Consider the following 14,365-nt stretch of genomic DNA (forward strand, 5'->3'; position numbering starts at 1 on the left):
TATTCAATTGAAGTTTCAAACGGGTATGAGGTTGTTTATAGGCGACGTAGCAACATCCTGATAAGCCCTAATTTTTAGCAATCGGTTTACCAAGGTCCTGGTGGAAGTGGAGTGTCGCATGTTGAGGATTCAAGTGAGCTTAAGAACGGATTTGCTCCACTGAATCAGGTTTGTTCGATGTTTACCACCGCTATTTTATGCTTCTCACCGGAAACAGAAGGCGGTGATTATCTCAATTCCTTTCAATTGCTCCCCGATTATATGCTTTGTTGCCGAATATATGGCCTCCACAAACCCTACGCACACTCCATCGTTATGGATTCAACTTCACCCAGTCAAGTATACTTATAGTTGTTGATTTCATATTTCACAGATTTTTTGTTTGTTTCGTTTCGTTGCAGATTTAATGAAGATTTCAACACTTCAAACTTCTGTTTGTAAGTTTTTTTTTTTTGAATATTCTTTTGCGCTTTTTATTTATTATTGTTCTATAGTTGTAAATTTTGTTCTCTAATAGTAAATTACCTTTCAGTAAACCCAGACAACAAAGCTTACTTCAAATCAAGATTTAGAGTGGTATCAGCCACTTGGTCAGGTGTGTGGAATCTGTCGTACAGGAGACTAGAGGAAGGGAAACAATAGCCGGTACTCTGTAGGAGATTATGTGGGTTCGATTTCATTTCCAGGAAGAGGAATGAACAAAAACCCATTCATTAGAATCAAGAAGCACAAGGATTTGGAGGTAATTCCAATTCCAGTATAATTACAATCGTTGTACTTGGTTGAATTTTCGTGTATGTTAGGCTTTTCATAAACTTAGTTTTTTTTGTTAGATTTGTTGGCAACTTTCAGTGCCAGCCTTCTTGCAATCAACACCTTTGATTTATTTGACCATTTGATTTTGTTTACTCTAACATTAACATCTTTTGGCAGCCTCACTATCAGCCTTCTTCCAGTCTTCTGTTACAGGTTTGAAGTGTAGTTCTGGTCAAACAAATGCCTTGGAAAGAAGGGGCAGTTTTGGTAATTTGTTTTATCATGGTGTTTCAGGTTTCTTTGTGCTCTTGATTCAACAGACAATATCTACACATTTTTGCGTGGAATGAATCTTACAAGTGGAGAATTCAGTATCATATGAATTTTTAGCGTTGGAGAAATTGATAGTTGCATGGGCTGTCGGTCTTAGTCTTAAGTTGAACAGGATGGGAAGATGGATGGTGCTGTTGAGACCTGTTGTATAATCTCTTTCAATTTAGCAATGTACATTCTTTTTTTTATTCTTTTTTTATAGCATACTGCAACGCTTTGATATCTTTTCTTATTAACACATTGTCCTGTGGAAATTCTATCCAATTATTGGATTGTATTTTCTTATTATAACATTTACACGTTTGTAAATGGACAAATCTCCTACAATGGCAACGTACTTTATTGTGGCTAACAACTTAGGCAATGTACTTTACTTTGACGCAAAAGCAACACCTTCCGCCTCCCGCAACGCGGGGGGAAACTCTCTAGTTTATTTTAATATAAAATAAAAAGATGTTATTATATATATATAATAAACTAAAGGGGAAAATTGTGAACATATAAGGCCGGAAGGAATGGAAGCGGGAAGCTTCCCTCTCACTGGAACACCATACCGTGGGTGAGGGAAGCAACCCGCGGGAAAGAGGTGGGGGAGGGGGTGCCGCACTTTCTCTCCTCATTCTATTGGCCAGTTTTTTTTTAATCTTTTTTAATATTTATAAAAGTATATACCTACTAAAAAAATATAAAATATATATTAAAATTCATGTTTTTTAATTCCCTACAAAATGAGTATAATATATGTATGAAATATATTTTAAAAAAGGAATAAAAAAATAGTGAGGGGAGCTTCTCACCCATTCCTTGGGTTTTTAAGTGAGGGAAAGGAAAGTGAGGGAAATGGTGGTGTGGCCCACAAAAAGTTAGGGAAAAACTTCTCACCTATACCCTCCGGTCTAACATAATATGCTAATATCCGTAAAATATATTTAAAAATAATATAAAATAGTCAACGTGTCAAATCAATAGGTTAATTATGTAAGTTTTTGCTGCGGATAAAACCCCCAATAAAAACGAGAATTAGTCGATAACAAAAGCCTATCTTCACGATCTGTCACCGAATTTCTCTCCCTCTCTCTGTCCTGTTGTTTCGACACACACACTTTTTCTCTCATTGTTGCTTTTCTCTCTTCTTTGAATAAACCCAAACCCAAAACCTAAACCCAATTTGAATCCCCAAAAAAGGTTAAAGATACAGCAAAAAAAATCCTCGTCTTGAGAAGAAGATCTAGCTTCGACTCACCATGAACGATCTTTTATCTGTTAGTTTCTCTTCAGAAATTCTATCCTTTTTTATTTCTTAGTGATGAGACATTCGAATTATTGAGCAACAAAAGCTGCATTGTTCACATCTTATAAAGATTCTTAGTATCTTCTTCAAGTCTTAGATTAATTTTAGATCTTGTTTCCAGTTTGATATCTATCGGTGACAAATGTTGGTGTTTAAGCTTGTAATCAACTGGAATCTATGAATTCATCTACGCGCTCGAGTCACATCATCTCTGTAATAATTTGTCTGATTGAAAATTTGAACCTATTTCACCTCTGAATCTAAACAAAAAAGAAAAAAAAACTATTTTTCAAACTTCTATCAGCTGATTTTTCGGTACTAATAGGCATAGGAAATACAAATTGATCTTCGAGTTTATTTTCTTCGTTTTCTTTCACCTGCGATCCTCTGACTTTGGATGTCAGACTTGTGTTACCTAATCTTCATTTAGTATATATCAATGTATACTTATAACACCTGTCCTTTCTATTAATGTGTTGAAACATACTTATCGAATAATGTCTTTTAGGAGTCATTTGAGAATCCTCGGGGTCAAGGTTATGGCCATGGAGATCTTGAAATGGGAACACAAAATAACTCGAATTCTGCAGAGTTAGGGTTGGATGGTTTTTTCAAGAAGGTGTGTTGTCTACTTATACCCTTTTGGTCCTACATGTCTAATGTCCTTATGTAAATCATAAAACTTATTGCATACTTCTTTTTTCTAGGTTCAATCCATCGAAAAACAATATGAAAAGCTGAATAAATTACTCAGAAAACTACAAGATGCTCATGAGGAATCCAAGGCTGTAACCAAAGTTGCTGCTATGAAAGGTTGTTCCTATTTGTATATGAATCATGAGTTCATGACCATTCGCTAATGTAAACAAGATATCATTCTTTTCAATTATTGATATGGAATTTAATTTAATTAAATGTTTGTTATTTTGCAGCATGGAGAAAGATGTGGATGAAGTTGGAAAGGTTGCCAGGTTTATTAAATTGAGGAACTTGACAAGGAGGTTAGTTTAATTTTTACAAACAACTTTTTGTTATTATTTATTCGATAAATTCCTACTTTTTGTTAATATAAAGTTCAATAATTCCTACTTTTTGTTATTTACTAGAACTTGGCCAACAGACAGAAGCCTGGATGTGGAAAGGGAACTGGAGTTGACCGGTCAAGAACAACAACTACACTGTAAGTTCTTAGTTCTTACTCTCTACCCCAATTTTAATAAATAAATAAAAAAATTAGATATTTATGTTTACTTTGATCTTTGTTTGCAGTTCTTTAAAGAAAAAGTTTAAAGACAAAATGTCTGAATTTCAGGTATTGCAAAATGCTAATGCATCCATATTCTTTTATATCATTATATGGTTAATGGTTTTACTCAAATAATTTTGGCTAAAATGGATGTTTTTTACTTTTTAGGCTCTAAGGGAAAGTATTCATCAAGAACATCGTGAGGTGGTTGAGAGGCGTGTGTATACAGGTTCTACACTTAACTTAAAAATCATATACTTGGAAACTTAATGTGTTAATTTATGATTTATCCATCTAATTTTCTCTTTTTTATGAATATTTTCAGTAACGGGAACCAGGGCCGATGAAGAGGTGACGTTTTTTTTATAAAATTTTCAAGCCAATATTTTTTTTTATAACTTTTATAAGCACATGTTCATTTTATATGTAAGGGTGCAAAGTCACTCTTGGATGTCATGAGGGCTTACTCCTTTGTGTGTGAATAATGAGTTGTCTTTCCTTTATAAGGAAGTGAGTGACACTCATTTTATCTAATGAACATTTTGAGAGATTAGTTTAGAGAGAGAAAATTGCAAACCCATTTTGTAGTCTTTCTATAAAACTAATGAGAGCTTAAAAGAATTATTTAGATCTTGTGTTCATGTTCTTGATTTTACTTGATGATTCACTAAATCATTCTTAATTCCGCACATGCCATCATAATCAACACCACTACAATTGGTATCAGAGCGGGTGTTCTTGATTGGATCAAAAATTGATCTTTGATGGCTATCTTGATTTGGTGATTCTTCATGTTCTTATTGCTCTTCGTGATTAAAGAGTGTTGTGTGTTCTAGAAGTTGAATTTTTCTTTGATTTGATCCATAATTCGACTTTCTCTCTCTAGAATACTTGTTTGTACCACTTTATCTCACTAGAATTTGGTTCATATTCACTTTCTCTCTCTAGAAATCTTCAAGTTTTTGTGATCATGGTGAATTTGCCGTATAATTCTTGGATTGTGATCGTTGAAGATGTCAAATACAAAGTCAATAAAGATCAATATTATGGGTTGGTGTTAAACAAGTGGATATATTGGGGAACTATGGTTTCTTATGGAGGATTGAAGGATGATCATGAAAGCTTGATATTTCAACCACTTTGTGAGATCAAATGGTTGGCTGATATTACATGGTCCATATCAACACGTAGTAGTGATAAGAATGGAGAAGAAAAATATTTGTTCAAAAAGAAATATGTTTCTCTTATTGAAGACCCAAATGATCTTCGTGCTCTTAAGTTTGTTGAAGTTCAAGACAATGGAGTTCAATGTGATGTTCTTGATGTTCTTGAAGTTCATGATAAGAAGATTCAAGTTGATTCTGATAATGAAAAAGTTTTTTGCTCGATTGGAGTTCAAACTGATGATATTTTGTGTTCTTGTGATTCGTTTGAAGGAATGATTCCTTATCGGAAACCGGTGATGCAAGAAATTCACAAGTATCAAAGTCCAAAATAGTTGATTCAAACTCAAGAAGTTGTGGAAAGTGGGTTTGTTCATGGAGTCAAGTCTTCAAGATGCAAAAAAATGAGAAAGAAAAAGAAGAAGAAGATTAAAAGGAAGAACAAGCGGGTTTATTCACAAAAATCGTCAAATGTTGTTGTGAAATCGAAATCCGTGAAGCAAATTTGGGTTCCAAAGCAACAATCTCTAAATGTTGCATTGAATTTGAAGTCAAAACCCAAATGTGTTGGTGGTTCTTTTGAAGATGTTCTTGGATCGTTGAAGAACACGAAGAACACGAAGAACGAGTTGTACATCACGCATAGTGGATGGTACAATGTTCAAATTGGAGATTTTCTCGTTCCGACAAAAAACCAAGATCTTCTAAATTTGAATCGTTCATTGCAAATGGATCTCGATTCGTCAAAAAGGTATCTCAAATTCTCAAATGGATTCCAAAACATCCATGATTTCGATTCGTACTTTGCATTTTTCATTTTTGATCGGTTTGTTTCGTTGGATCTAATCCGCATTTACCCCACAATGATCCAACAAAAAAAAATTTAGATCAAGCCCAAACAATTTATGATTTGTTTGATCCAAAATTCGAGCCCAAAGTTTTTTTTTATTACTGTTCACAGATCCAGGTCTTTAGCCCAAATCATTTGAATATTGTTACTGTTCATCTTTAATTCAATCAGCCCAATCCACAATCCATTTGTAAATATCGGTGTTTGATACATCAATTTCATTCCAAATCAAAGAAGTCGAATGTATGTTTCATGAATCAAACAATTTGACAAAATCAACTTGTAGTTGACTTTTTGGAGTCAACATTAGTTTGATTGATCTCGTTCTTTCATATCTGGTATGAATTTAGACTTGATTTCAACGGGTTGATGATCATTATGAGAAATCGATTTCGACAGTATGTTGATCGATGGTTTGGTATCGATATTGAGGGTTGTTTGTTTTTGGATCGATGTCGATGGTCACCTGTTGGATTTTGGGTTTAATGTCGATGACTATTTGGTGTGTTCGAAGATCTGGAATTAAGCTTAGGAGTCGATTTCAAATGGGAAAGTTGTACGATCGAAGACTTTGTGAATAGAAGGATATGTAAAAGTTTTCATGTCGATCTCGACTGTAATTGGGTTTGATAGTCAAAGGAATTTGGAAAAGTCAAAATCAGTTTGAAGTTCCGACTGGTGTTCGAATTCTTTGAGTCCGATGGTTCGTTGTTTGCATCTGATATCAAAGTCGATCGCTTGATAACGAGGTGAAAAATCGAAGATTTAAGGTTGTTGCTTGTAATCTGATTTCGAAGGCCACAGATTTAGACTCGCATATCGGAATTTGAAGCAATTTTGAGTTTGATGAAGAAATCGGTTCTAAGGTCTGTTAAAGTCACAATCGGAATCGATTTTGGGGTTAGATTTCGAAGGTATTTGATTTGGATTTGAAGTCGATTGATCAAATGGCGAGTATTGAAATGTAATCGACTGGGAAAAGCGAAAATGTGAACTCAAGTGAAGGATGTCGATTGGTGATCGATGTTGAAATCGTGAATGGATTTTGATGTTGATGATTCCAAGTTTGATTTCGAAGATCATCGACATGATGAATTTGATTTCAATGTGCGAAGGGTCTAGTAATATGGAACGGGATGTCAAGAATCGATGGTTGATTGATTTTTATTTCGAAGAATTGTTAATGTCGATGAATTTGGATATGATATTTCGAAGGGTTAAATGATCGATTTGGGTTTACTGGATGTAATTTCGAAGGGATGAATGATTTTAGGTGTCGATTTTGGTTGCTATCAGTTAAATGGTCTATGGTAATTGTTTTGGTATGAACTCTAAAAACGAAGCCCTGCTGGTCGCTATGTAAAGGGGGTGTTTGACGTTGATATGCTAAGCATGAGTTTTAAAGGATTCGTTATTGATGTGTCAAATTAAAAGTTTGTTTTGATGTCCAGTAACGAATCGTTGGTGTCAAGGATTAGATGGGTTTGTTAAAGAAGCCTTGATTTTGAGGATTTGATTTGGAGTTGTTAATGAGGTTGTTAACTGAAATCGAAGACTGTACTTGGTGATTGGATGAAACTAACGAAAATAGGGAAGAAAATTAACGAAGGGTGTTACTAACGAAATTAACGAAGGGTGTTATAGATTTCTAACGAAGGGGAGAAAGAAAATGGACATATGATTTTGTTTGTACGAAGGGGTAATGAATATTAACGAAGGGTTGGAAGTCGATTTTGACTTTTATTAGTCAATCTCATCCTTCGTCCCTGTATAACGAAAATTGGGGAAGAAAACAAATATTTTCAGTTTGCACCCCTGCCCTTTTCACGAAATGACACAAATGGTCCAACTTCGACATTGGAGTAAAAAATTTGTGAAGAATGGCAGAATTTCTCATTTAGCCCCTGCAGTTTCGAAAAGTTGGCAGCAGATACCCAACTTCGAAATTGGGCTAATTTTCTGAGAAAATGAAGATTTTACAGTTCTGGTCCCTGCAGTTTGTGCGAATTTACGCTTTATGCCCAGTTTCGCAAATGGGGTAGAGTTTCGCATATTTGGCTGGTTTTGGCGCAATGGGTCCCTGCAAGATTCAGAAAGTGACAATTTCTACCCAGTTTTTGAAAAATCTTGCAACTTTCACCAAAAAAGTCAAAAATTTCATAAATTGGAAATTTTTTGTGGCTTTTTCGTGATTGTTTTTTCGTGCAAGATTTTTGGAGTTTCATTTTTGGCACATATCAAGGGGGAGTTTTGTAAAGTTCATTCCTCGAGCGCTTCTCACCCTTAATGGGTTTTATAATCATTTTTTGATTATAAAAGGGGGAGAATGATGGGTATTCGAAGCGGATCTTTCATTTGCGAATTTGAAGACCGGTGTTTACTTCGAGGGGGAGTTTGGTCTTGATCGTGCGTGCTCGTTGGAGATTGAAGCCGGACATCCAATCCTAACTTTGAGGGGGAGAATGTAAGGGTGCAAAGTCACTCTTGGATGTCATGAGGGCGTACTCCTTTGTGTGTGCATAATGAGTTGTCTTTCCTTTATAAGGAAGTGAGTGACACTCATTTTATCTAATGAACATTTTGAGATATTAGTTTAGAGAGAGAAAATTGCAAACCCATTTTGTACTCTTTCTATGAAACTAATAAGAGCTTAAAAGAATTATTTAGATCTTGTGTTCATGTTCTTGATTTTACTTGATGATTCACTAAATCATTCTTAGTTCCGCACATGCCATCATAATCAACACCACTACATTATCCCTTATTTTCTACAGACAATCGATCAACTCATAGAGACAGGAGATAGTGAACAGATTTTTCAGAAAGCAATTCGGGAAAAAGGGCGAGGACAGGTTAGAAATAATAAATTAATAATATAAAAAATAATAATAATAAAGTTTTTGTGTATTTGATGGATTATGTGTTATTTGTATTTTGTAGATACTTGACACCCTTGCAGAGATCCAAGAACGCCATCATGCAGTAAGAGAAGTAGAAAAGAAGCTTCTTGACTTGCAACAGGTGCAGATTTATATTTTATATTATATATATATATATATATATATATATATATATATATAAAACTAGATTGTTAATTAAATATTTTATTTAATAACCATGAGGCAATTGATAAGAAGTTAAAAGTTGTGAAGGTCCATGATTTTGTAATCATTGTACAACTGGTGACATGTTGAACTGTTCCATGATTTTACAATCATTCTACAGCTGTCTAAGAAGCACAAATGACCTCACTACCCCCAACAACTGACATGCTTAAACTTATGATAATAACAATAACTTTTCTAGAGAATATAATTCTAATCTAGATAAAAAAAATTGCCAACTTTTTTAAAAATATTTGACCTTAAAACTTACATAAACAAATGTTGACTTTGATGCAAATATTTATGGATATGGCTATATTGGTGGATGCTCAAGGGGAAATGCTAGACAATATAGAGACACAGGTAATTGACTATTTTGCCCTTCTAGCTCTTCGACCAAACAATTAAACAAATATCCATTGACATATGATGTTATATTACACATCAAAAGTCACACACCCTTGGTTGTTACTTTTATTGTTGTTCAAGTTGAATGGTGGTATATAAGTTTGGGGTGGGGGTGAAAAGACTGTTTTGACCTTTTGTAATTTTGATGGTGAATAGGTGTCAGGTGCAGTAGACCATGTGCAAGATGGGAACAAAGCTCTTTACAAAGCCAAGAGTCTACAAAAGAATTCAAGGAAGTGGATGTGCATTGCTATTTTGATTTTACTCATTATTGTTGCAGTAGTTGTAGTTGTTGTTGGTGTGCTCAAGCCATGGAAAACTAACAATGGTGCTTAGTTACATACACCCATTTAAGAGTTTGAGTGTGAGGTCTTATTATTATTATTATTATTTGAGTGTGAGGTCTTATTATTATTATTATTATTATTATTATTATTATTATTATTATATTATATTTTACCCTATTCTTGTGTAAATTGAGAGCATTTTTATTTTTTATTTTTCAAAATATTGACTTGGTGTTGTCTTTAAATGTGTTTGACTGTACTTGTTCATTTGGAATTCACATTTTCTTTAATTCATTCATTTATTCATTTTGTTTGTTTCGTGAAAGTTGTTTATATGGTGAGAGGTAATGAAAAATATGATTATGTATCCAGTTTAATAAAATTACAATTATATTAATATGTAAATTATATAGTTAACGTTTACATTGAATACAGGGACGGTTCTATTTGGGTGCCCGCAGTGGCACCGGCAACCCCTGCTTTTTCTGTATGCAATGTAAATTTTTTGATATTTTTCGATTTTTTTTCTTTTTTCTATTTACCGGCAACACCTACTACCAAATCTTGCGTCCGTCCCTGATCGGAAGGAAAGTATATTGATAAAATTATAAATAATTTTTATGTGTATTTATTAAGGGAAAATATGAAAATACAGTCACTTTTTTTGTGTTTTCGTGCAAGAGTTGCATCTTTTATTCTTCAAATGAATTTTTCTGAAATCTTTTTTCAACTTATCGTTATGATTGATTATAAAATATTAATTAGAAGTTAGTTCATCAATTCCATTGTCGTCCAGCGGTTAGGATATCTGGCTTTCACCCAGGAGACCCGGGTTCGATTCCCGGCAATGGAACTTTTTTTTTTCTGCTTCGTTTTGGAAGCTATAGCGGGTCGATCAATTTGGATCCGCATCCAGATCCAAAGATATCCACTCTTAAAGGTCAAACTCGCTCAATATCTGATGAAGTTATTCAGCAACAACTCAACACTTTGGAATCTTTAATCCATGTTTTTTGCACATCGATTCGAATTCATTCAACTAAGCTTCACTTTCATCACGAAAACGATCTTGCTCAATTGTTTGGTTCCTCATAACAGGTAAAACTTATGGTGTTTTGGTAGTTGTAAGTTCTTAATCCGACTCTTCTTTTCTATTTCTAGTTGTTACTACCTCAGTTTTGGATCCCTGCTTTCCTTCATTCTGCAGCTCTGTTCACGGTTTTGCTGAGTTTAGGTTATGTTGGTGTGTGTTCTATGATTCGATTTACTTTCGTATTCCTTTTTCTCGTTTCACTTCTTCTTCCAGTAACCTAGGGCACATCAAATTCTCGCCTGTATCCATTAGATCATGTCCTGAAGAATTTCTTGATATATACATGTTTATTTGAATAAACTAAACATGTATAACAATACTATTAGTTTCTGTTTGTTTATACTTATTAAAGGCTCTGTATCTACTCGACATGCAGGCAGGCATAGGCATTCTATCATGGGTTCATCACAGATAGAGAAGGAGGGTAAAAAAGAAATCCAACAAACACAAATCGAAATTGAAGATGAATCTTTTGAGATTAAGGTACTGTTCTTTGCTCGAGCTAGAGATCTAACTGGAATGACTGATATGAAAATGGAAGTGACATCTGGTACTAGTGCTGGTGATTGCTTAGATAAACTTATTGCAAAATTTCCTGGCTTGAAAGAGCTTCGTGGATGCATGGTTCTGGCTTTGAATGAGGAATACACAACTGAATCCGCACTTGTCAAGAATAAAGATGAGTTAGCCATTATACCTCCTATAAGTGGAGGCTAGATAATAGAAATTCCATTTGTATATCCACAAATAAATTTTGATTTGCTTTTGTTTGATCATGTTTAATACAATGCTATATATTAATGATAATCTGTATTATTTACTATAACTGCTCACTTATCCTTGTAAGCAAAACTCTAAGAATTAAGGTTTCACACAAGAACTTTCCAAAAGTTGAAAACAGAAATCAAGAAATTGACTATGAATTATTTTTTTAGATAGATAATTGCAATAAATAGTAATGTACTTTCGATTATTTGTTTATTATTGCATCCTACTTTTATTCTTTGTATTAGAGCATTGTATTTTGAAAAGTCTACCAAATTATAGTAATGTCATCCGAATACAAAGTAATATCCACTATTATAATAAGAAAAACAAAGTACAATGTTGTAATAGAGAGAAATGAAAGTGGCATGCTATAATAAACATATGTATGAAATCACATTGTTATTTTTTTGCAGTTTGGGCATGTGTCTTGGTATCCAATTGTAAAATACTCCAACATATCAGTATGTTTTTGATGAGTGGAAAAGTTTAATTGGTACTCACTCGATCCAGCTAATTTTATTTTTCAATTTGAAACGCATAAGATTGCTTACTTCAAGTTCTAGCCAGCTACATTCTTTTAGAGGATCGTTATTGGAGAAAAAATGAATCCATAAATTGAGGCCAAAAGGATACCCAAATATATGTGCATCTATCTTGAAATGTGGAAGTGGATGTGGTGATCATAGAGTTGAAGGGTTACTCATATACAATGATTTTAAATAGGTTTCTGGGTGTCTTTCACGCTTATGTAGTATCTCCATTTCTGTTGTCTTTGTATGCTTGATCATCAATGGACTCCATCCTAAATGACCACACTTGAGACTAATTTAAAAAACTTAAACGATTAATTTCAATAACTCACGAGTGTGTTCTTCATTACATGACATCTGGTAACTATACTGTCGTGAGTGTGTTTAAAAACCTGCAAATGTGTTTCATTATTTGTGGATGAATATTTTCTAAACACTACTTCATTTTAAGTTAAGACACATTGTCAACCTAGACTTATGGTACAAAAAAAAAAAAAAAAAACACAATATCATTGTAAAACAACCTAAATACACAAAACATATTCGAAATTATATTCTTGAACCATTGCTGATTGTTAAATGTTCTCGAATAAGAAGGATTAATGATCATTGGCTAATTACTAACATCAATGTCATTTACTCATCTTCGGCAAAACAACTACAATAATCATACAACACTCGAACAGATTGAGAAAACATGTGTATCACAACAAAATGTTACTAATATCTTGCAAGACAACACAAAGTATATATGCAAAACTTTATTTTTTGATCACAAACAAGATATTTAACCTTCTAACAAAACATCTAGAAAATGAAGATGTTACTACTCCTCATGCTCCCATCCTCCTAATCTCAACCCAGGATCATAGTTTGTGAAGAGTCGGAATTCATTCCCAAGCTTGCTGGAATGCTGTGGCCTAAATCCACATGGTTGCAATCCCAGGAGTTCACCTGCTCTTTCATGCTGCACTGCACCTGTACACATATGACAATCATCTTGTCAACAACAAGATTACAAGAATAAGCAATCAAATAATCAAGATATGGTCTGGACCTGTGAGTAAAAGCAAGAATGATTCTCCAGGCTGCTTAAGAAATCCTATCGTTTCAGAAACCTTTTCCAAGCACTCCTTGCTCTGTTTATCACAATTCACATTAAACATCACCAAAAAATTGAGATGTGTAAATGCCTAAATTGCATGTAGTAATCTGATATAAGTGAAATATTACTAGGTAAGGAGGATCTGCAATGATGATGCGGAATGAATGTTTCATTGTTGATGGGAGCTCTAACGGTTGATTGTAGTCATAGAAGGTGAATTCGTTTCCGTATTGCTTAAATCGGTTGTCATATTCAAGAAGTTGCACGGGTAAATCATGGTGCAGTTTCTAAAAACCAGATGACAAGAAGAATGATTAAGATCTTTCGTACAGAAACAGTAATTTTGGGAATTCGCTATGCATCATGACTCTAAATCAATCATATTGAAAGTCTGAATCCTCATGAATCAAAAAAATGTTCTTACACTGTTAGACATGGTATGATAAATATAAACACGATATAGGCGTACTGTTTGAATATGTTAAGGTACCTTGAGATAAACGTAGAGAGTGGGGCAAGCAATGCAAGCAATGGAAGGGGGAGAATCCATGGACGTATACAGCGCGTTAACTTCTCTCGCAACCGTCTCAGCAGTTTCCCGGTCGTACCAAAACTGGCTTAGTCTCCAATCCTCCGTGACTAACGCCACCTCTTTCTCGTCTTCCGCCACCGTCGCTCCATCGTTGTTTGCGACAAGTAAGCCGTTCTGTTCAGATAGAAACTCCTTGAGAGCTGCTAGAGTATGAGAACTTAGCATCGGAGTGTCATCGTCGCCGGCGTCGGCGACGGCGCCGGTGTTTTGGTCTATCACAGCATCCATTTTCTAGGGTTTGATGACTTTCGAGTCGTTCAGTGTTTAAACACACTACTGTTGATGGCGGTTGAGTGAATTTTCAAAAACAGCCCCTATGGATTGATGAATAACATTTACAACCTGGTGATTGGTGAGTTAAACCTTTAATCATTTTCAATGGGAGTTTTTTTTAACGGTTATTGCTGTTAACTTATTTATACTGAGCACTTATTATCATTAAAGCACCTAGTTTTTGTTCTTATTTTTATTGACCACTCAAAGTGGTCAATATAATTTAATCCTTTATACATTCAACCCCTCATTTTCTACTCATATTTTATTTTATCCCTTAAGTATATTTTAGTTTTTAATTTATTTATTTATTACAAGTTAATTAATTCTATCAAATATTTAATGATATTTTATTTATGAAATATAAATTTATAATGATAATCTTTATTAAAATAGTTTGTATTAAAATATAAATGTGGTTAAAAATGACTAACTAAATGGAGGGTATTATGTAGAACATTTTAAATAGATAAGGATAGATTAATTAAATTTAAAGAAAAAGTTATTAGGAGAGTTTAACCATTGGAGATGTCATTTAATTAAAGGTTAAAAGTAATAGGACGATG

At 34.0% G+C, this 14,365-nt stretch overlaps 2 protein-coding genes, 1 long non-coding RNA gene, 1 other non-coding gene and 1 pseudogene across 4 annotated transcripts; 4 read left to right on the top strand and 1 right to left on the bottom strand.

Annotated features, from left to right (window-relative positions):
* Positions 1–407: 407 nt before the first annotated feature.
* LOC145105990 (uncharacterized) lies at positions 408–1,031 on the top strand. Its single transcript, XR_013707451.1, has 3 exons — positions 408–437; positions 533–742; positions 934–1,031. It is a non-coding gene; the product is annotated as an uncharacterized LOC145105990 (long non-coding RNA).
* A 1,302-nt stretch (positions 1,032–2,333) lies between these two features.
* Positions 2,334–9,487, top strand: LOC145105994 (syntaxin-132-like; annotated as a pseudogene).
* A 732-nt stretch (positions 9,488–10,219) lies between these two features.
* TRNAE-UUC (transfer RNA glutamic acid (anticodon UUC)) lies at positions 10,220–10,291 on the top strand. Its single transcript has one exon. It is a non-coding gene; the product is annotated as a tRNA-Glu (tRNA).
* Positions 10,292–10,407: 116 nt separating this feature from the next.
* Positions 10,408–11,357, top strand: CNX7 (co-factor for nitrate, reductase and xanthine dehydrogenase 7). The gene is made up of 2 exons (XM_079043054.1): positions 10,408–10,536; positions 10,908–11,357. Exon 2 carries the CDS (start codon positions 10,928–10,930, stop codon positions 11,246–11,248), a length of 321 nt encoding a protein of 106 aa, XP_078899180.1. The 5' UTR covers positions 10,408–10,536; positions 10,908–10,927; the 3' UTR covers positions 11,249–11,357.
* Positions 11,358–12,443: 1,086 nt separating this feature from the next.
* Positions 12,444–13,775, bottom strand: LOC145154637 (nucleic acid binding / methyltransferase). The gene is made up of 4 exons (XM_079075555.1): positions 13,425–13,775; positions 13,063–13,221; positions 12,887–12,968; positions 12,444–12,807 (listed from the first exon to the last, which is right to left on the bottom strand). The coding sequence occupies exons 1-4, from the start codon at positions 13,752–13,754 to the stop codon at positions 12,656–12,658; spliced, it is 723 nt and encodes a 240-aa protein (XP_078931681.1). The 5' UTR covers positions 13,755–13,775; the 3' UTR covers positions 12,444–12,655.
* Between the last annotated feature and the right edge of the window lie 590 nt (positions 13,776–14,365).

The sequence above is a fragment of the Lactuca virosa genome, chromosome 1 (genome assembly GCF_052849685.1).
Source record: "Lactuca virosa cultivar CGN04683 chromosome 1, Lactuca_virosa_CGN04683_v6, whole genome shotgun sequence".
Taxonomy (NCBI): Eukaryota; Viridiplantae; Streptophyta; class Magnoliopsida; order Asterales; family Asteraceae; genus Lactuca; species Lactuca virosa.

What these genes read in the sequence shown, in the direction of transcription:
- CNX7 (XM_079043054.1), top strand. Translation starts at nt 10,928, where the DNA reads ATGGGTTCATCACAGATAGAGAAGGAGGGTAAAAAAGAAATCCAACAA.
- LOC145154637 (XM_079075555.1), bottom strand. Translation starts at nt 13,754, where the DNA reads ATGGATGCTGTGATAGACCAAAACACCGGCGCCGTCGCCGACGCCGGC. An exon ending in CTCTCTACGTTTATCTCAAG is followed by an intron (nt 13,222 to 13,424) that starts GTACCTTAACAT and finishes TCTGGTTTTTAG; the next exon opens with AAACTGCACCATGATTTACC. An exon ending in TTGCAGATCCTCCTTACCTA is followed by an intron (nt 12,969 to 13,062) that starts GTAATATTTCAC and finishes TGTGATAAACAG; the next exon opens with AGCAAGGAGTGCTTGGAAAA.